The 24,135-nt window shown below is 35.7% G+C and overlaps 1 protein-coding gene across 1 annotated transcript; it reads right to left on the reverse strand.

Moving 5' to 3' along the window:
* Positions 1-14,161: 14,161 nt before the first annotated feature.
* Positions 14,162-14,749, reverse strand: LOC107791301 (uncharacterized). The gene has a single exon (XM_016613339.1). It carries the CDS (start codon positions 14,747-14,749, stop codon positions 14,162-14,164), a length of 588 nt encoding a protein of 195 aa, XP_016468825.1.
* Positions 14,750-24,135: the final 9,386 nt, after the last annotated feature.

The raw sequence follows: 24,135 nt of genomic DNA on the forward strand, positions 1-24,135 counted from the left end.
TGGAATCAATGAAAAACAAATATGTAAAAAAAAAAATCAAAACACTATTATTGTAGTGAACTACGTTTGACCTGATTCCTCAAAGAAGGATACGTAGGCGCCTCACGGCTCGGTCATAGGGTGCACAATATACATAATGTGCACAAAAAGAAACATCAAGCGACCCCAATCAAGGAACTGGGGCAAGAATTGTATTGGAAATAAGAAAAAGATTCCAAGAGTTGTAATTTTAAACACATACCAAAACTGTTTAGCTTTTAATACATTTTCCATTTCTAACCCCATACCAGAAAGACCTTTCGACCAATCTTAGAAAAATGCTGAGTCAAGCAAATGAAGATGGTTCATAATACTCTGGTACAAACAAGAAAAGAAAGTAAAAATGAGAGAGTCTTATAGGTGAAAACCCACACGGGCACCATAAGGCGACGGAAGTTGAGAGAAAAGTAAAAGGAGAGAGTCTTATTGGTGAAAACCTTCATAGGCACCCTAAGGCGAAAAGGAAGTGAGAAATGATCAAATGAGGAAAGTTTATCGGTGAAAACTCTTTGAGACGTTGCAAGTCCAACAGGTCTGTGAAATGAAAAATGAAGTTGGGTTATGGAAATTTTGGCAAAAACAAAAATGAGACAATTGAAAGGAGATTGATTAAAAGACTGGGTTGATTAATCCGAAATGCATACCATGATCATTGGTGCCAGTAACTCCAATCAGATAAGTTTTTATTCTTTCTCCAACAGTCATCCAAAATTGGATTTTTCTTTTCATTCTATAATTGTCGAAATCAACGTGTTTCGTCACTAATAATCTTACTTTTCTAAAAGCTTTGAGATAAGTTTTATTCCAAACAAATAAGAAGGAATGTCAAGGTATACTACCAAGATTCAAGGTTACAAAATACGACCACGAAAGGTGGGAGATAAAAGATATGGGTATAAGAAAGGTGAAATCGAAAGTGGATCAGCAAAGTCAGAAGGGACATATGATTACAGTTAAAAGGGTTTGAAGGGAAACATACGGAGGGGAATCCTATAGTCAAGGATCAATTACAAGAACAAAACAGTCTTTTCAACCATTCCAAGGCAATAAAGAGAGATGAGGAGAAGCCTCACCATCGGCAAGAATGCCCCAGTTAACCACCCTGCTTTAAACTAACAAAGTTTTCTTTCATTTAAAACAGGGGCAAATACAATATTTGTGTCAGGAAATACCTGGTAGAGAATTGAAGAAGTCAGGCGTCCACCTGGATAATGAGGATGAGAAAAGAAGAAGTCAGGCGTCCACCTGGAGAATAAGGATAAGAAGAATTGAAGAAGTCAGGCGTCCACCTGGAGAATGAGGATGAAGAAATTGAAGAAGTCAGGCGTCCACCTGGAGAATGAGGATGAGAATTAAAGTAGTCAGGCGTCCACATGGAGAATGAGGATGAGAATTAAAGTAGTCAGGCGTCCACCTGGAGAATGAGGATGAAGAAATTGAAGAAGTCAGGCGTCCACCTAGAGAATGAGGATGAGAATTAAAGTAGTCAGGCGTCCACCTGGAGAATGAGGATGAGAATTAAAGTAGTCAGGCGTCCACCTGGAGAATGAGGATGAAGAATTAAAGAAGTCAGGCGTCCACCTGGAGAATGAGGATGAAGAATTGAAGAAGTCAGGCGTCCACCTGGAGAATGAGGATGAGAAAAGAAGAAGTTAGGCGTCCACCTGGAGAATGAGGATGAGAAAAGAAGAAGTCAGGCATCCACCTGGAGAATGAGGATGAAGAATCGAAGAAGTCAGGCGTCCACCTGGAGCATGAAGAATCGAAGAAGTCAGGCGTCCACCTGGAGAATGAGGATGAAGAAGTTAAAAAGAAGTCAGGCGTCTACCTGGAGAATGAGGATGAAGAAAAAAGGAAGTCAGGCGTCCACCTAGGGAACGAGGGAATACAATTGAAGTGTTGAAATCAAAAGCCCGCTCATATGATAAAGAAGCACACTTAGAACCCATAAAGCAGAGGAGTCCAACAAAATCCCCAGCAAGAAACAACAAGAGTTCCAAAAGGAATACGGAATAAGCCAAATGCCCAAGAGTCACCAAGATATCAAGACAACAAGAAACGCAAGGGCATGATCTAGATAAGATTTTTATAATTCATGTACCATAGTCTAGTTTAGTTTTTTGTATTACCTTTGAAGTAAGGTGTAATAAGGAGGTCAGCAAGCAGTAAAAACAGCACAAAGCAGCAGTAACATCACAGTCCCACGGTAGTCCCAGCTACCCAAAATTCCCGAACTACATTGACCTGATTCCTTTATAGCCAAGGATATGTAGGAAACCTTTGAAGCAGAGGTTCGGTCAAATATTTCTAAAAATGCTTCCCACGGAGTATTCGAACGGGCAAAAATCGCTCGTATCCGCTCACTTTATCTTTGCACGAAAACTCTTCGAGTTTCCGCACAAAGAGGGGCAGCTATGAGCACGTGATTTTTGCCTTACAAAAAACTACTCCAAAATAAATCAAAAAAATAAAATAAATTTCTTTTACTGTGTAATTTTTGAATTTGCGTGGTGTTAAATATTTGTGTTATGTTCATAAATGCTTACTTCGTCATAATGAAATGAAAATTAAAATAAAATACATGTTGCATGCATATAGGATTTAATTATGCATTTGAAAGATAATTTAAATAAAATCACAAAAAATATGCATTCGTTCTATTTTAAATGTGTCAATGTTTTATCTACGTGTTAATGGTTATTAAAAGATAATTAGTATTATTGTAATGATAATTTTGTTTTTATAATTTTTGATTAGGATTTTATTAATTAATAATAAAATAAAAATATAAGTTAGAATATGAAAATCGGACCTGGATTTAAATCCAGGCCCAAACGAAATGAATCCCACAGCCCAATCCAACATCCCCCTGTCCGGTCCAATTCGAACAAGACTAAACGACGTCGCATGAGGTACTTCAAATCTGAGCCGTTGATTCATTGCAATCAAACGGTCCAGTTCAGCCCTTGCATAAATAAAACGACGACGTTTAGGGCAACTAGATCTGAACCGTTCATCCATTTTGATCCCACGGTCTTAAAAAACTCACTCAAACCCGATCCATTTCAACCCCGGGTTGACCCTTTCCCCAACTTAAATCAAACGATGTCGTTTTGATAAGTGGATTGATCCTGGCCCTTCATCTTACTTGATCGGACGGACAATATCAATCCACTCCACCCCTATATAAGTCCCAAGCCCTACCCCGGCCTCAAACTAAGCACCCCCCCCCCCCTCCTACACTGTTCATCATCGTCCCCCAAACCCCCACTCCTAACCCTAGCCGCCCTTGGATCCCACCGCCTGAAACCCGGCAGCATCAACGCCGCCGGTCACCAAAATAACACCCTAGAACCCCCTGAACCTCCTCTATCCGAATATGTTAGCCGTTTGGCTCGAATCTTCCTGAAGGTTCTCGAATCTTCATTTGAAGATTCGAGCCAAACTTAGATCTAAACCAACCAGCCCCAAATTAACACCATGGCTTCCCCTAACTACCCTCGTTGTGGATTTGGTGTTGGTTTGGTTCGAATCGCCTCAGAACTCTTCGAATCTTCTTTTGAAGGTTCGAATCAAATCTGAACTCACTCAGATTCTTTCCAAACTAACACCAAACGACCCCTAGGCCTCCCTCACCCTTGTGTCATCTTTGGTTCCCTTCGAATCTGCCTAGAAGTGTTCAAATTTAGGATCCAAGAATCAGAAAACCCTAAAAATACCAAACTTTTGGATTCCGTTCAGGTTGAATAAAGATTGAGGTTTAATCGACCTTAGTCGAAGTATTTTCAGTGGAAAATACTTCGACTAAGGTCTGTTTGATTTCAAACAAAATCCAAATCCAAGTTGAGTTGAGTTCAGTTGAATTTAAAGGTTCAGAGGTAATTTCTGTTTCTTATGTGCATTCTATGTGTATTCTATGTTCGTTTCATTAGTTTGTTTGATTTTCTATATAATTTTCTAGTCAATTTTGTTATACTGTCCCCTACCCGTCTACTTGATTCCAAATGTGAATTATTTCTGTTGGTTATGATTGTTTACAATGTGTGTAATCGACTCGTTTAAGTTCGTCGATTAGTTATATTACGAATTTTCATTTCTGAAAATGCTGACTGAAACAGTCTGCTTCTATTGTTTTAGACTGATTATGGACAAATGTTGTAAATAGTCAACTGATTAATACTCGTCAATTAAATCATGTTTGTTTGTGAATCAGTGAATTCAAATGTATGCTGTATATGTTGTTTGCTGAACAGGGCATTGTCAGTATATTGACAATGCTCCTGTGTATGTTTGATCTTAGTTCAATTTGAAGATCAGTTTGAATTATTATGTTGAGCTCAGTGTAATATTGTTGTAATGTCAAGTTTGAATTCAAGTTTACAAATGTTGATTGGATATAATTGTGTTAGGGGGTTACATTCTTAGTCAGGATTCAGTCCAAACTTTAGGATTGGTTTGTAGCTGTTGTAAATCAGATTAATAATCAGGATTATACAGATTTTAAAATCTGTATTGTTAAGATGCTGAATTTAAGGCAGTAATACCAGTAGAAAACAGTAAATCTGGACATTTCTGGGATAAAACAATGAGGATAATATGTTAATAGCAATGTGCTGAAAGTGAAAAGTTAGTGGCTATTATTTAAAGTGATAATGGGAAACAAAGAGTAATGGGGCTGCTGAAAATCAGGATAAGGGCACTTAGATTTAAAGTATTCAAAAGTAGTTTTAATGGAACTTTTCTGATTTTTTAAAAAAAAAAAGAGAAAGGGTCCAGGCAGCACAAAAAGAAATGGGGCATACCTGTATAAATACAGGGACAGATTTAAAAGGAAGGGGAGGAGTTTTCAGAAAAAAGAGATTTTAAGAGATTTTGGAAGAAGAAAATCTGATTTAGGAGAAGAGGAGAAAAATCTGATTGAGAGTTTTCAGTTAGAAAGAGAAGAGAGTTTAGAGAGACTTCATAACAGATTTTGAAAGAGAATTTAAGAAAAATACACCTAGAATGAGATAAAAGAGAAAAACCCAGCAGAAAAATCAGATTCTTCTTGGAATCTGAAGAGGAAGAGGAAAAAGAAAAACAGAAACAGATATAGAAACAGAAAAGAAAATCAGAAACATACTTTTCTTTGGATCTGTCCGGGTCTATTTGTTTGATATTACTTGGATTAAATCTGAAAGTTTTTCCCAAAAATCCTGTTACTCTGCATCTGGGCTCCTCGGATCCTATTCTTGTTCAGACTTGTTGTGTTATCGGTACATTCTACTGATTTTGTTATTGCTGCTACTGTTGAAATTTACTCCTTCTACCTTCATTTTCAGGTACATGTCTTTTAAATTTTCAGTTGGAAAGAGATTCAACATGACTCATCAATGAAGCTTGAATTGAAATTCTGTTTCCATTTGTCCAAGTTCATCAGTTTAAATTTCATTTTTTGTTTCATGTTAGTTAATTAGTAGTGAATTCAATTTGATAGCTATGAGCTAATTGTCTTACTTTGAAAGTTCGTATAAAGCTTTGTAATAATGTTAGCCCTTCATCTCATTAGTTTAATCATATTTGAACTGTCAAGGTAGGAAACATGACATAAAGATTGGCCATTAACTAGGCCTTGTGGTGTTGTTAGAATAGAGTGAAAATATCAAAACCATATTGCTAGTTTATTCTTATACTTGATTTAGTTATGGATGGAATGATATAAGTTGTACGTTCTTATGTGGTATGATAACAGGTATTTATAGAACCATTAGTGGATGGTGAGTTGAGTTGTTATAGCTCATTATGATGTTAAAATGCTATGAATGTTTCAAGACATACAAATACGTTGCATGTAAGGCAATGTTGTCAATCAATTTGTATAATAATTCTTTTCTTATCAACTTGATGCCTATTCACCCTCATAAATAAATTAACCAAACAATTAGGCCAATTAGATCAAAAGCAAGTATATGAGAATAAAATGAGGTGTACAAGCATAAATTACAATACTTATATCGATGGTAAGTAGAAATAGAATTTGCACTAAATAAGAAATAAATATAAATTGTTCAAAAATACTTTTTCCCTTCATAAATCATTTTGTGAGTTTCATATGTCCCTCATTCTTTGGTATATGTATATATGTTGTATTTGTGAAGAATAGTATTAATCATGTTCTTATTCTTTATTTTGAATTTGAATAGTCTTGGATGAACATAAATTATACGCGGAAATTCTAAATCGACGGGCAACATTTAATAAATTGTGGATTCTTTTTCAAGAATTAAAAGGTATCTTAAATGGAGATTTCTCGTGATATAATAAACATTTTGTGGAAATTCCATAATACCATTACAGTAGTTTGCGCAATTAGGGATGCGTTCGCGTACCCTGATTATATATAAAAGCAAATTCGGATTATGCGTACGCGCAATTTCGAGCGAATATTTTAAAGTATTTCTCCGCGGATGTCAAAAAATAATTTCATATAACCCAAGATGTGTAGTTCATTGTCCAAATAAAAGGATGATGATGTGCGGGATTTCATTTTTAATTTTCGAATATATATTTTTTTTATATATATAACATGGACAATTTTATTGTGTACACGTACGCGTGGCACAATCCCTGGTACTTATAAAAAATATATAATACGAATATACGTACGCGTAATTCGTCCATATAATTGTAAACAATAAGTAAAAAGCGGTAGTAAAAATCATGCAATAAAAACGTATTTAATAAAAATCAAGATAATTAAGCCAATAATAAAAATAGTTAAGCGACCGTGCTAGAACCACGGAATTCGGAAATGCCTAACACCTTCTTCCGGATTAACAGAATTCCTTACTCAGGATTTCTGGTTCGCAGAATAATAAACAGAGTCATATTCTCCTCGATTCAGGGATTAAAATTGGTGACTTGGGCGCCTTAAAATTCCCAGGTGGCGACTCTGAAATAATTAAATAAATCCCGTTTCGACTGTCCTTTAATTGGAGAAAACTCCCCACGCGCCCCGCGGGCGCGGTAAAAAGGAGGTGCGACAGGCGTCAACTTGCAGACTATTTTCAAATCCCAGGTTTTTAATTTGTTGCTTTAGCTGGCCTATTTCTGCCCTATAACTCTCTTCTTTAGCAGGTAGAAGGAACTGCTTTGGCTGCGTGGATCCAGGGTCGCCCCAACAGAAGATTATACGACACCGCCACATCTATCACTTGAAATTCCATGGTGAACTCGACCAGACCAATTGTCAATTCCAGTATGATATCATCCACTGTGTCAGTACCACCCCCATCAAAACCTCGGACGCAAACGATGTTCTTGCGAATCCTATCATCATCAACTTTCAGTTTGTTCAGAGTGGCCAAAGGACAGATATTGGCACTAGGCCCATTATCAATTAGTACTCGAGTGACCACCGAGTCTTCGCATTTCGCAGTCAAATAGAGTGCTTTGTTGTGTTCTGTACCCTCTACTGGCAACTCATCGTCAGAAAATGTCACTCGGTTTACCTCGAATATTTTGTGCACTATTTTCTCCAAATGGTTCACTGAGAGCTTGTCCGGAACATGGGCTTCGTTCAGAATCTTCATTAATGCCCGACAATGATCGCTTGAATGGATCAACAAGGATAGCAGCGAAATCTGGGTCGGGGTCTTCCTCAACTGCTCTACAATGGAGTAGTCATGTGCCTTCATCTTCTTCAAAAACTCCTCTGCTTCTTCCTCCGTCACTGGCTTCTTTATTGTTATAGGATTGGCCCTTCTCAATTCTGCGGGAGCAAAACACCTTCCCGAATGAGTTAACCCCTGGGTCTCGCATACTTCTTCCACAACCTCCTTCCCCTTATGCATCACTGTCACTTGACTATAGCTCCAGGGCACAGCTTTCTCACTTGTTATCGACAACTGCATTACTGGCATGATAACAACTGGTTCTACGCGGGCCCCCTTCACAACCAACACTGGTGTGTCTGGTACTCCCTGCAGCACTACCTTGACCGGCTCTGGCTTCTTCGCAACAACAGACGAACCTTTCCCCATTACTACAACTGGCTTGTCATCTACCCTTCCCAACTGTACCATTGCCTTTCCACTGGTCGGCTTTTCGTTTGGACTGGCACGAATCATCATTACCATTTGTGAGGGTTTCTTGGGCTCCCTTCCTTCGTGCACTAGTTCGATCATGTGGGCCTCATAGTGCACCGGCAACGGGTTCTCATTGATGTTGGGTGTCTCTAGTGTCTGAACCTCGATCCTATTTGTTTCAATAAGATCTTGTACGGCAGTCTTCAACTTCCAGCACTTCTTATTATCATGCCCAGGAGCCCCCGAACAATATTCACAGCTTATCGAGTGGTCCAGATTTTTGGGGAGGGGATTTGGCAATTTGGGCTCAACAAGACTCAATAGGCCTAATTGCCTCAATTTGTGGAACAGAGTAGTATAGGTTTCTCCCCAGCGGAGTCGCCAGAGCTGTCACACCTCCTTTTTCAGCTACACCCCGCAAAGGGGCATAAAAGGGAGTTTTTCCCATTAAAGGACAATCGAAACGGGATTTATTATTTAATTCAGAGTCACCACTTAGGAGATTTATGGTGTCCCAAGTCACCGGTCGAATCCCGAATCGAGAAAAAGATTGACTCTGTATTATAGTCCGCGAACAAGAAATCCAAGTAAGGAATTTTATTAACCCGGGAGAAGGTGTTAGGCATTCTCGAGTTCCGTGGTTCTAGCACGGTCGCTCAACTGTCATATTCGGCTTATTTATCTGATTTTAATACATGTTGAACCTATGTGCAAATTTTAACTGTGTACCGCTTCTATTATTATTATTTTTACCGAGAATTGCAACATCATGAAAATACATCTCGAACCACGTCACATCAATGCACCCGTAGTTATTGACACATTTCAACTCTGTTGAGATTTGGATTTGGGTCACATAAATGTGCACCTGAGTTTAAGAAGATAACATTATTAAATACGCGCTTAAAGCGACTAGCGTGTCATTATTTTGGGTAGGGCCATGAAATTTTGCTAAACGGCCCATCCCGACGTCTAAGTAATTTTACCAACACATATAGAGGGCCCCGCAGCTTGTGTATTTTTGTTTGTCAAGGCTCGTCTCATTCATTATTTATTAAAAGGAATTTGCAACGTCGTGGAAATGCATCTCGAACCACGTCACAATCAATGTACCCGTGATTAGCGACACATTTCGACTTCGTTGAGATTTAGATTTGGGTCACATAAATGTGCACCCGAGTTTAAGAAAGTAAATTATTAAAAGTACGTGACTAACGCGTTATTACTTTGGGGAGGGCCATGAAATTCACTAAACGACCCATCCCGAATTCTAGATGTTCTATTCTTTAGCCAATTATTGAGAGCCTCGCTATTTACACGTTTTATCCGGCGAGGCTCGTCTCAGGTTTTATTTCAAGGTCTATGCTAAAATGAATACGATTGTCTATATATATTTTCTCTAAAAAATTATTGAAGAAGAAAATCCTAATTTTATTATTAATTCTACTACCACTTCTACATTTGGGGTTGTTCAAATCACTATTAGAAACATGATTTTTGCCAAAGACGCGAGGCGGCTGATTAAATCAATTGATTCAAGTTAGCCTTACTAGATCAATATTCAAAAACACCCAATATTTTGAAGCTATGATATTGAAATGTTATCAGCAAACAAATGCCAAAAGGATGTCTTTGGATTAATGCCTATGTCCTAAATGACAACCAGTTTCTACTTATCACTACACGCGAATGATGTAAATCTCACATTTTTTTTGTCTCATGCTTCAAACTATTCTGAATTTTTTTCAACATTTAAACCACATGGATAAATCCTATTACATCAAGATTGGTGATTAGCACCAATATGCAGGCTAATTAACATAAACATACACGTCCAACTTCAGCCCACTTTATACAATCATATACAAATCAAATCTAAACTATACTAAACCATTGCATCTACATTACTTGGGCATCAACATATAACAGTCCAACTATACAAAGCAGCAAAAATTTACATAGCAGTAGTGTACAAAATATTCTAACTATAATCAGTAAATAAAGAAAAAGCTGAATCAAACTTCAAACTTCTATTTTTATATGTATTCATGCTTCCACATATTTCAGCTTATAATAGCCAGTGTTATAGTCGTGTACCTGGTATTGGAAACAAAAGAAGAGGAAGATGAGAAACAACAGATGCAGTAGTACGAGCAACACAGCAATAGCAGTTCCACAACAGCAGTTGGGAATTCCAAACAGCTACCGACACAGCCCAGAAAGTTTGTAAAAGACCAAATAGCAACAACCAATAACACCACAAACAAATTCAACCAAACGTATATTAAACGAGAAACTGGACCAGTACACCACTGAACCACTTAAGCAATCAAAGGGAATCGGATTCAATGTTCAGAGTTCGAGTTCCTCCTACAGATGCAATGAAACGGGATCTTTCTTTTTTTGTTTTCTCTTTTTAAACTCTCTAGCCATCCATCCTCTTTTCAGTCCTAATCCCCCTCCCTTATATAGCCATCCAGACCTTCCCTCTCTCTCAAACTTAACTGCCCGACCCCCTTCCCCACTAAATATCTGCCTTTTTTCCACTTAAAACCCACTAAGGAAAGCTTTTCCTTATTTTCAGCCCTCATTCCCTCTTGTTCCCCATTACCTTATTAATTTAAGGACATTTAATACCCCACTAACAAGTCACTAATACTAAAATATTACCCTAACTATTCCATTCCCAAATCACCCCTGAAACCCCTTAATATTACTGCCCCTAATACAATCTATTCATCTGTATTAAAACCTTTTAACTCTAAAATCTGTTCAAGCTAACAATGATTTAAAACTAAATCTGACTAACAGTTATAACCAATCCTCCTAACAACTAAATGACTAAGGTTGAGTTCCAATTGAAACCAATGAACTGAATTTAAATCACAACACAGAACTCAATAGAATCATTAAAACTGAAACTGAAAATTGAATCAAAATGAACATGAACGCAGGATCATTGTCTGCCTATTGACAATGCCCTGAAGATAAGTGTCCACAGATCAAGCACACACAACAACCATTTGACGAACTTATTGGTTTACAAACAAGAACGAATTAATCGACGAAAACTAATTAACCGATTGCCTACAACAATTGACATCAATCAATCAGAAATAGATAATCAGGCAATTCAAGCAGCATTGACAAGAACAGGGATTTGCAATAAAACTTAACTAATCGACGAACTTATTCGAATCGATTGCACAGCCTATAATTATACACAACAACAAACAGAAACAAATTCGACCAAATAAAAAGGTTCGAGGGAGAAGAACAGAACAATCGACAAAAATTGAAAAATTAATATAACAATACTAAACAAATAAACAGACATTTAAAACATCAAAATAGAATAAAAGAAAAAAGGAAAAATACCTTGAATGGAACAGAGAACAGACGGACTTGAATCGAATCGAACTTGAATTTTTTGAGGTCAAACGGACCTTAATCGAGTGTTCTCAACTGATAACACTTCGACTAAGGTCAGTTAAACACCCAAATCCCCTTAAACCTCGGACAGAAACCAGTTTTGGTTTTCTAGGGTTCTTACGTTTCGATTTGGGGTTCGAGTGTTTCTAGCCAGATTCGAACCAAACCAACGGTGGTTTGGTCATGAGGTAGGTCAAGGGGTGCTAGGGTGTGAGTTCAGGGCGGATTGGGGTAGGTCCAAGTTTTGCTCGAATCTTCAAATGAAGATTCAAGAAGTTTGAGGATGATTCGAAGCAAACGGGTACTGGATTTGGATTAGGGGTGGTTAGGAGGTTCAGGGGTATTATTTTGGTGGTCGGCGGCGGCGTTGCCGCCGGGTTTCAAGCGAAGGAATGCCATGGCGGCTAGGGTTTGGGGAAGAGGCTTCGTCTCTGAGAGACGATGATGAACAGGGGTTTGGACTGGGGGGCTGGGTATGAGATTTCATTTATATAGTGGGGGTGTGGTTTGATCTTGGCCGTTCGATCAAGAAAGATTGAGGGTCCAGATCAGTTCACTTAACTCAAACGGTGTCGTTTGGTCTTATTAAGAGATCGGGTTGATTCGGGGCCATGGGTCGGGTATGGGGTTACGGGTGAGGGCAGAGTGATCTGGACCGTTGATCAAGTGAGATCAACGGCCCTAATCAGGGCTTCCCCAAAACGATGTCGTTTGGGTGTCTCCGAGATGGACTGGATTGGACTGGTAATGGGCTGGATCAGGTGTGGGTTTGGACGAGTTTGGTTTGGGCTTGGCTGCTTTTGGCCCAAGTTTGGTTCTTCTCTTTTATTGATTCTCTCTTTATTTCCTTCTTATTTCTTTTATTCTTTTCATTCATTTTGATTTCTAAATTATTTTCTAAAATCATAAACCAAGTTAACTTACGAAAAATACTAATTATCTCTTAATAACACTTATCATATACAATTAAATGCCAATTAACAATAAAATCACACAATTCAACATTAAATGCTAAAAATGCAAAGTATATTATTTTTTTATGATTTTCATTTTCCTAAAACAAATCAATGGTTAATTAATCCTAAATTGTAAATGTCAATGCAACACATATATTTTTGTATTTTTCAGTAGTAAAAATAGAATAAAACATACACAGACAAATACAAATAAATCACAAGCAACACACAACTATTTTATTTTGAATTTTTGTGGGAGTAGTTCTTGTAGGGAAAAAATCATGTGCTCACAATAACCATGGATCATCAGATATAGAAGTTAAACAAATACGACCATCTATCTTTTCAAAACCATCAAGGATATAAAAATTTCCATACCTTTTTCCAGGAAGGACTATTTTACATGATTCGTCTTCAATAGCACAACCTGTTTTCTTAAAATTTACCTCATATCTTGAGTCGCATAGTTGACTTATGCTCAGGAGGTTGTAGTTGAGTCCATCAAAGAGATAAACTTCAGTGATGTCACAGTTGTTATTGAAGGGAACTGTTCCAGTACCAATTATTTTACCTTTTGAGTCATCCCCAAACTTAACACTTCCTCCATCAATTTTTGTAATTTTTTGAACAGGTTTTTGTCACCTGTCATATGACTGGAACACGCACTATCTAGATACCATTTTCCTTTGCGGCTTATTCTATGGTGTTCCTGCAAACAAATGATTACTTTCTTTTAGGTACCCAATCTTGCTTGGGTCCTAGAGAGTTAGTATTACTAGATTCAGAATTGTTTTTTGGTTTCCAAACCTATCCTGAAACATTTGCTTTACAAAAAATGACAAAAAAAATATTTATGCCCACTTTTGTTATAGTAGTGACACGTAACTTCTGACCCACCTTTAGGTCTTTCATTAGTGTTAGTACTAGTGGACTTAGTTTTGGCTGGTCCTTTTTCAGTTGACTTGTAAGTCGTCTGGTTTGATCTGACAGAACTGTGACTGGTGGATTTGCGCATGCCATTGAGTTGCATTTGCAATTCCTCAAACTCTTCTTGAAGTACTTCTTTTTCGATTTCACATACTTCATGTTTGAGTTTCCAGTCTTTAACCTCTTTAGTTAGTCTCTTAATCTCATTCATCATTTTTTGAGACTCTTTCAAAGTTAAATCAAGAATATCCTGCAATTCATTGCACCTTTCATAGTTATAAGATCTTACCTCACTTGTTTCACCTCGTGCCATGAAACAGTTTTCATTTTCTTCATCTGAAGTGTCCTCATCTGTCTAGCATCCTAAGGATTTGTTCATTTTGTTTTCCAAAATCATCATGAAGCAAAGATTTGCTATCTCTTCGTGGTCTAAATTGTCTTTATCACTCCAGCTTCCAAAGGATTTGTTCTTGTTAAAGCCTCTAGAGATCTTCCTTTTTAGTTCTGGGCACTCAGCTTGAATGTGCCCAAATCTTCCACACTCATAGCACTTACCATCATTCTTGTCATGTTCGTTGTATTGCCTGGATCGTCTTGGTGGAATTCTTCCTTTCTTTGTATTTCTAAATCTTCTCATTAATCCATCCATGTTTCTTGATAGCATAGCAATCTCTTCTTGTAGGGCTTTAGGATCATCATCAATTTCGTTTTCAGCTATTTTAGTTGAAGTCTTGAATGCAACTATTTTCTTTTTTCTTCTTGACTAGTCTTCTTGAGATGCGTCTTTTCAAAAGCTATGAGTTCTCCTCGTAGTTCATCATAAGATAATTTGTTTAGATACTGAGATTCCAGTGTGACTACTTTGGTCTGCCAAGTGGTTGGCAGGCTTCTGAGAATTTTTCTACCTTGATCACCACTGATATAAGGCTTGCCAAATGCCTTTAGATCGCTAATTATTTTGCTAAACCTGGCAAACATCTCTTCAATAGATTCTCTTTCTTTCATTGAGAAGAGTTCGTAATTATGAACCAATATATTAATATGTGTTTCCTTTACTTTGTTGGTTCCTTCATATGTGACCTCAAGCTTGTCCCACATTTCTTTGGCTGTGTCACAGCTTAAAATTTTCTCATATTCTTCACCACTTATAGCATTATGAAGCAGATTTCTTGCTTTATTGTTAACTTGTACCACTTTCATTTGCTCTTTTGTATATGAATCTATATCTTCAGGATCAGCAAGTGGTGGAGTAGCAGCTGGTAAGGGATAGTTCCCATTTTTGATGACTCTCCAAACTTTGACGTAATAGGCCTTGGCAAAGATCTTCATCCGCACAAATGTTGTCCATTGAAGTATGGTGGTCTAACTTATGAAGTTCCTTCCTGAAAAAGAGCTCCTATGATAACTTGATTTGCCATGATCTTTTCTCACAAGCTGTTAAGCAAAACTAGAATGTGAGCCTTACTCTGATACCAATTGAAAGTACAAGAGGGGGTGAATTGTATATTTTTAAACTTAATCTCTTATTAGTCGACTAGTTTATCGATTAGTCGACTAGATGTAATGACCTAACAGTTATAATAACAGAAAGTAAAACACAGAAAGTAAGTACAGGGATTAAAGACACCGAAATTTTATACTGGTTCGGATTAAATGTGAATCCTAGTCCAGTCCTCTTGGATTGCAAGGGAGTTCTCTTTAGTAAATGCGTTTCTCTGAGTACAATAGAAATGACTTGATAACTCAGTTCCTACAACACTCGTCTCTTTTGATACAATGACTCACCAGTGTTGTACTCTCCTTTTTCTCTAACTTGTTACACAGTAGATCTTAGAGAACTACAATGTTTGTTTGCAGTAGAACAAAGGGAGGGTTTTTTGTTTGACAATGTATGTTTATCTAAGGCTTGAAGCTGGGTATAAATACTTTGGTGAAGATCGTTTGTTGAAGAGGCTTGACAACCCAAGAGATTTGATCCTTGGAAAGAGATTGATTCTTTCCAAGAATAAGATTGCTTGTCGTTGCTCTTCCCTGATAGCTTTCCTTTAACAGTTGTTTATGATGAAGGTTTACTCCTTGAATGTTGGTCCTTCCGAAATTAGCCGCGCAGCAACTCTTCACAGAATCTTCGATCTTCCGGATTTGAATGTGATGGCCTTGATTAACGCCTTAAGTTTAGGCTTGCTTGATTCTTTCGATCGCAACTGTCTGTAATCTTTGCTGATTGATTTTCTGATTAATTTCTTTCCTTAGGCATTCAGATTTGCTGATTGATTCGTAATCTTTGCTGATTGATTTCTTTTCATAAGCATCAAGATTTACTTCAGCGATCTTGTAGTAGCTCCTTGATTGCTTGTTCTTCTGTAATTGATTTCCTGTACAGATATATTATTTGCATCATTAAAACTAGATCTAATATGAAGTTTGCTAGGTACAAGCAGAGGTCTGAAGTTTGCACCGCTACAGGTGAACTTTAGACTCCAGGTCTGAAGTTTACACTTCAATAAGCCAACTCCAGCCAACTAAACAAAATATTCCTCAAAAAGGGGATATCATAACAAATTATTTGGAGTTTCAAAAATTAACATGCAATGTGAGATTTATTGGATAAAGTGGTGAAACTGAACATGAATACATATCTGATACATGACTACACACAACAAGAAGTCAAATTGATATCCTTAAAATCAAGCCAAAACAAAAAAGAAGAGCTACCAGTCAACTCCATATAAACCAACCTAAAATAAGATTTCAACAAAACCAAATTATTAAATAATACCCCTGAATTGTTAAAATGATGAATAATTTAAAGGAAAAGGGAAGGAAATAACCCCAGTTGCATAAAGTGTAGCTCAACCTCTACAATGTACAACTAAATTACTTATGATAACCGAATCTAAATCTGATGAAAAACAAAGTAAAAAATGACATACAACGAGGAGAAAAAAAGAATAAAAAGAAAAACTTCGGACATTTTTCTATAAACTTAGTCATTTGAGTATGCATGTTACACATTTATGATATAAACTTCATACACTAGGATATGAACTTCAGACATTTTGCTATGAACTTCAATCATTTGGGTATAAACTTTAGTCGTTTGGGTATAAATTTCAGACTTTTTGGTATAAAACTTCAGACATTTTGCTATAAACTTCAGTATTTGGGTATATACATCAGATATTTGGCTATGAACTTCAGATATTTGGCTATGAACTTCAGATAAATGGGTATATACTTCAGGTATTAGAGTATAAACTTCAGAAATTCGAGTCTGAAGTTAGACCCTGCTATTGCCGAACTTCAGGTCCCGAAGCATGAAGTTTTTCAATAGTTGAAAACAACAACCTCTCGAGCCCATATAGTGTGCGGGCATAAGAGAAACGTACCATTACCAATGGAATCGTGTATTACAACCAAAAACTTGAGTAAGCTAGACAGAAGATACGTACATGAAAGCCTAGTTCCAATAGTCAAATTCATGAAATATGAAAATAGCATTAAATAAAAGGAAGTATCACCGATTAAATTGGTGATACTTACTCTATAGAAAGAGAAAGAAAAAAGGGGAGAGAAAATAATGAACGTGGAAATTGAAGGATTTTGAAACTATCGTATAATCTCTCAAGAGTGTAGGGCAATGACACGGAAAAATAACAACAATAATACTATAATAATATTTGTGAGCGGAAATACACAAATTGACTTGAGTCGTGCTGGGCACTGTCCTAAGAAACTATTTCAGCAATGTGAAATGTTTCCCGGGATTAAACAAGTTTATATAATATACAGGAATATAATATACTAGCAAGTTGCTAGAAGAAACTAATAAAGTATCTATTGAAAATAGAAAAAGGTGGAGACATAAGAAGAACATCGGAATGAAAGAAAGAGAGCAAGTAGTGATTTGAAGCTAATGATTAGCTTTTCTTGATATTTCATCAGTAGAGATTGAAAGCCTATTTATAAGCTCAATAATGGCAATTGCTTGAGACAAGTGTTATGTCTCCTCTGCCACTTGATACTTGGCTTATACCACTTACCCAAAACCAAGAGAAAGGATGCCACATATATTGAAATAGACCAAAGACACTTGTGGAATTTCCCACATGCATAGTAGCCACTTAGAAATAGGTATGACATTTGTAATTTAGAAGGACACTTGGCTATTTAAATTTTTTAGAAAATACTGCCACAGAGAGTAGTAATTGGTGGTAAAATGGCTCAAATTCTTGAGGATGTTGACTATGTGACTGAAAGGATGGTGAAGCGGAATGAGCAGCGCAGATGACAATATTATTCTCTGTTGTCGGAAGTAGCGACATAGGATGATTGTTTATTAGATATGAGGAACAAAGGTAGGTGTTAGGGACGAAGGTAAGGGTAACGGAGGAGCGCTGCGCCAGATTAGAGCGACGGAGGTGGTGGAAGATTAGCAATAGAGATTGTGGAAATTCGTGATGGAGGAGCGTGCGGCTGCCCATGAGACCAGATCTTGATGGAGGGTAAAGTAGTACTTTTGAACTTACTTTAAGACAAAAATGGGTGCAGGTGCAAAATAATTTGAAAACTGGGTATGGCTTAAAGACCACTGCACAAAGTGGCTCTCACGTATAATTTTTACGAAAAAGTTTGAGCTAAACTACGGAACAAGGAAATTTAAAGAAAATAAAAGTTTAAAGTGAGAAAAAGTACTTTTCCACTATATTGGAGTATTAATTAAATGGGAGACTCCTAGAAAAAGAAAATAGAGAAGGTGAAAAGAAAAGAAAAACAAATATAAAAAAGAGGAGTAGGAGTGTAGGACATCTGAAGAGTGAAAGGAGGAGCAACCAAAAAATAACTCTTATTTTGGAAAGAAGTTTCTTGCACTACAATGATGAACCACAATTTTCATGACTTTGCTAAGTGTTTTTCTAATGTTTTCCCCCCCCCCCCCCCTTTCTTTCCCAAGATTGAAACAGTTTATAAATTTCAAAATAAAAAGTTGGATAGGTTTTTAAGTTTTGATATTAAGCAAACAAGAAATTACGATTATTAGGTGAATTTAGTATTTGCTACATCATGTGATAAACTATGTCAACTTATGAATAAACATAAATCAAATTAAAAATTAAAATGACCAAACCGCAAGCTAATATTTGAAAAAGTAAATTAAGTTTGGCAATGAGTGAACAACTTTTGAACTTATGCAAATGCAAGTATTTTTCTTTTTCAAAAAAGAAAACTGGAAACATAACAAAGTGGGCGTTAACTTGAGTTCCCTGATTATCATAATCAAAATAAAGATTAAATTTGTTAATTATATCTAAATTTGGAAAGAGAGAGTCAACTCATCCAAATTTGGAAAGACATAGAGTCGAGGCATTTGAGACTGGGCCCGTACGGCAGCACGGGCTAACCATCTCTCGTCTAATATAGGAGAAAGAACTATAATATATTTTCGGGATTTTTACCTAATTACACTATATTAGAAACTTAATTACGAGCCCATTTGAAATGGCTTAAAAAAGTAGCTTTTCAACATAAATAGCTTTTAAGCCAAAAAGCAATAAGTTGGGGTTGTCCAGCTTATTGCTTTTGGCTTGTTTTAAGTAGTTTTTTAGTTATTTTAAGCACTTTTTGACTTTGCCAAACACTGAAAAAAGCTAAAAAGAACTTAAAAGCTATTTTGACTAGCTTAAAAGCCAATCCAAACACCATCTACTTATCTTTTCTATGTTTTGTAGTTTTTAATAAGTATCCAAATTTTTCTTACAAATTTTGTAGATTGCTCCTTAAAAGGCTCTCACCCCCATTATTAGTGCCTTCAATTAAGGGATTCAATTACATCATTTCCTTCTTTTTTTTCCCTCTCCTCTCCTCTCTCCTTCCTTTTTTACATCAAAATCCCTTAATTTACGCCAGAATCTCCATCTTATCTCTTCCCACCATTGCCGACGGTTTTATATTATTAAAAATCGTCAATTGTATTGTTCTTTTGCTAGGAGATTGGACAACACTGAAAATGAAAAAATATTCAGGAATTGTATGATAATTGTATCGTAATTGTATTTGAATTATATCAGATACATCAATGCCTAATACATAATTGTATCATATTTGTATCACAATTGTGTCTAACTTGTATATGGTACATTAATACCCAAAATAATACCTGATACAATACTAATAAATTAATATATAATTATCATATATTTGTGATATAAATCGTGAAATTCTTCACAAACTCACAACTGCTCGTAACAATATACAATAAATATACAATTATCATACATTTATAATACAATCCCTTCAACAATTATGATACATATACAATTATAATACAATCGTGATTCATTTCCGAAAAATTGTGATACAATTATGATCTTTATCTTCTTCAAGTTTCAGTCACAACTTTACACTAAAAATCTAATATAATCGCACTATAATTGTATTAGTATTGTATCAAGTATTATTTTGGGTATTGATGTATCATATACAAGTGACATACAATAAAGATTTTAGAAAATAAGAAAACAACATTCAAAATAAGAGAGAAATCGGATATCAAAAGCTTTGGAAGAGGAAAAAAAATCTGCAATTTTGGGATTATACCAGTGGATGATTGAAAGAGAGAAATCGAATATTAAAAGTTTTGGAAGAGGAGTGAGTAAGCGAGATTTTTGGGTTAGAAAGATTCTGGGTATCGGTGGGAGAATTCTTATTGTGGGTAAGTACAAATATGGCTAATTGTTAAAGAAAGAGAGAAGAATCTTAAACGTAGGAGGACTATGTGTAACTGATACGCTATATTTAAGGTATGTTTCATTTCCTTCTTTTTATGATTTTGTATAAAACTAGTAAATATAGGTATATAAAATAATTATTATAGAACCTAAATAAAGACAGTAAATAGATTTCTATTATAGTATAGCTAGGTAAAAATCCCTATATTTTCAAAGAAACAGATGGCTTGTATTACACTTGGCCGAAATTAATTTTTAGTGCACGAAAAGACTCTTTCAAGAAAGTTTTCAAATAAGTTGTTTAACTAGTAGTACTTCATAAAATATCATGTGGAACAAAAAATAAAGTGTGAAAATACTAAATGACTAAAAATTAAAGTTTCAACACTTGACATGGTCCCCATTTGTTTATTAACTATATCTTTCGTAGTTCAATAATCATGTACAGTATTTGTGTGCTTATAGGTGTGTTTGGTATGAAAAATATCTTTTTCGGAAAACATGTTCTAGAAGAAACATTTTTTCCCTATCCGATACTCTTTAAACTTTAGAAACTATTTCTAATGGACTAATAGGAAAAAAAATAAGCGAAGTCATCCTTCCACTTTTTAATAAGACAAGAAAAATAATATTTGGCCGTCAGAAAATGATAATCTACGATAATGAGCAATTTGTATTCGATCAATCAAATTTAATCCAAATCCTTTTTTTTTTTTTCAATTTGAGTACATAATAATTCACACAATCTACGATGAATGATCGGTCCCTAAGGAATCTCCGAAAGAGCTGTCGTCTGATGGGTACATGAAAGTAACGAAGTTGATAAGTGGGGAGAAATTTAAAAATAGCCAGATTTACAATTGGTAATTAAAAAACAGCCACAATTTCAAAAGTTATCAAAATTTAGCCACTTTTCATATAAAGATAAATCTGAACGAAAATACTGTTCAAAATCCGAAAAATACTCCAGCATAACATACTGATATTCCAGTATAATATACTGAAACTCCAGTATATCCAACATAACTATACTGGAACTCCAGTATATTATACTAGAATTCCAGCATAATATACTGGAGCTCCAGTATAATATACCGGTCCAGCATAATATGCTGGAAGTTCATACACATGTGCTCCAGTCTCCAGTATATTATGGGGGGAAGTGCACGGTTAGCCACTAATAACATATGTATTTAATTTTAAGCCACTGTTTAACATGTCTTTAGTCTTTAGCCACTGCTTTAATAAACTTCACCTGCTCGGACGAAAACATCCTTCTGCTCATAAAAGTTCAGGACCAAGTGTCCTTAACTTTTGAACTTGCAACTTTAAGTTCAGGACTTCAGGACTACATGTCCTTAACTTTTGAACTTGCAACTCGAAGTTCAGGACTTCAGGACTACATGTCCTTAACTTTTGAACTTGGAACTCGAAGTTCAGGGCCACCTGTCCTTAAGTTCTGTGCTTGTAACTCTAAGTTAAGGACTACTTATCCTTAACTTTTGAACTTGTAAGTCTAAGTTTAGGACCTATTGTCCTTAACTTTTGAGCTTGTTAGTCTAAGTTTAGGACCAAGTGTCCTTAACTTTTGAACTTGTAATTTTAAGTTCAGGACCAAGTATCCTTAACTTTTGAACTTGGAATCGAAGTTCAGGACCAAGTGTCCTTAACTTTTAAACTGGTAACTGTAAATTTAGGATCCATAACGTAGCAGAAAACCAAACTTTCTATAGCATAAGTTTTAAGTCCATCAACGAATAATAAACATTTCATAAGAGAAATAATAAGTTTTTGCAAGAGATAACAAAATTGTGTATTTCAAGTAAAATATACATATGTAGCAAAATTTGTAGAGAAGTTTGCATGACCAGTTTGAGTACATTTTTTTGCCCAGACATGGAGTACACCTTAGGCAGGGGTGGCTCAACAAGATTGGAGTTCTAAAGCAAAAATTTAATTTGAGGCCTTTGTTGAAACAAAACCTTCGTATATATTTTTATTTGAAATCTATTTTTTCTAGCTTTTTGAGATGTAAAGTTATTAATAATTTCTTTTACAAACCATTTAATCACTCTTAGGATATTGTTGATCTTAGGAAATAAAACTAGATTCAAAATGTTGATAACTTGATATCGAAATAATTATTTGATTTTTTAATATACTTGTTGTAATGCTTGAAACCTGCAGAGGAGAAAAATTAAGAATGTGTAATAAAGCGTATTCAATAGTATTCTGCAGCTCTTATTTTTATTGGAAAAAAATAATCTTTTTTTACGAAACAATATAGCTTGTCGAAAACTTGAACTTTTGCAGAAACCAAGAAAGAAAATATAAGAGTGTAGTACACATTATCTGATGAGAAATATAAAAAATGAGATTTGGACAATTAGAGATACTAAAATAGAGACTCTAAAAGTTTATTACACGTTTTCTAGTGAGAAATATAAAAAAGAGAAAGATAATGTAGGTATTTCACTAATGATGTCGATTTTAAAATGTAAATAACATAATTTTATATTTCGGGTAAGGGTTTTAGGGAAAGTAATTCTCTTTCTTCAATTTTTGCTCAAACAATTATATCAATAACAAACTAAAAGTTGTCTTTACTTTTTATAAAAGATTTTACTTTTCTATTTTTAATACTCAATATTTTTTAAAAATATTAATTTATAAATTTATTATTGATAAAAGTTGGGCTCCACCTCCAAGGATTGTGGTGGGATGGATACGATTTAACCTACTTTAATAAGATATTTCAGGTTTGAGCCCTATGGACGATATCATGTTAGAGTGCTTTTCAATACAAATTTAAATTAGTCGGGGCTTCAATACAAATACCGAAAAAAGAATTTTGGGGCCCAAAATTTTTGGGACCCAAAGCAATTGCTTTAACTGCTTGACCCACTAGCCGCCTCTGACCTTAGGGACTGTACTTTCCTGAATTTCTATCATATACTATGCGCTTTACATTTGGGTGGAAAGCTGTAATGGTTTGAGTGTTTGACAGATTTTTGTGAGATTCGTTGCTGGTGAATACTGCATAGTGTAATATGCATTACATTTTGTCTGGAGAAAGGGTGCCGCTGTTCACAGTTCTTCTCCCTAACATGAAAGAGATAGAAGAAAGGGTAACAAAGTCTTTTCATATTAATTTTAATAGACTAATGGCTATTATTGCTAAACATTGAAAATGGTGGATAAAAAATAAATACCACTTTAAAAAGTGGCTACCCCACACAATTTTTACTATATTATGTTGGAACTTTCTAGCCCGTGCTATTTTGTCTGATAAGTGCGACGAGCACGGTCCAAACCCAATCATGTCCATTGTGAGTAGAAACGAGCAGGAGTAGCCCATGCTAAGAAGATCAGTTCGTTTCCTCGGCCCAATAGGCCCACATGATTTGCAAAACCATTTTGAGATCGAGTGCATGAAAACCTTCAAATGCTATTATCAGCTTTATTTTCAGACTATAGATATCCTCAATTTAGTTCATTTCTTTTCCAGACAATGAAAGGTAAGGTACTTTAGAAACTCAATCACCCAAAAATCTTACAGTAGCATTTTACTTCTCAATAAACAAACTTTGAGCTGAAGTAATACTCAATTTTTAGAGTTAGCTTTACTTTCCTTGAATACGTTTCTGCCATTTCATGGAGCTGAAAATAAGCATAGATTCAAAGATTCCCAGATAGTGTAACACAAATTAATGAGGAAAAAAAAGAGGATCTGATCTTGCACTATCAATTACTTTCATTTTCGTTTCGGGGTGATAAGACCAACCCTGCTCTCATAACCGGTTTTGAAGTGAAAAGCAAGAAAGTTTCTGATATTGTGAAAACTATACGAAATTCTAATTATGTTTAACACATGCACAAATTCAGGTTGCAGAGTTTGTATAATTGTTGGCACAGACTCAGAGCTCAGACAAATTAATCATAAGCCTTACTTGGTTATGCCATAATAATGTTTCACTCTCTGTATGT

Source organism: Nicotiana tabacum, chromosome 8 (genome assembly GCF_000715075.1).
Source record: "Nicotiana tabacum cultivar K326 chromosome 8, ASM71507v2, whole genome shotgun sequence".
NCBI lineage: Eukaryota > Viridiplantae > Streptophyta > Magnoliopsida > Solanales > Solanaceae > Nicotiana > Nicotiana tabacum.

What these genes read in the sequence shown, in the direction of transcription:
- LOC107791301 (XM_016613339.1), bottom strand. Translation starts at nt 14,749, where the DNA reads ATGAAGATCTTTGCCAAGGCCTATTACGTCAAAGTTTGGAGAGTCATC.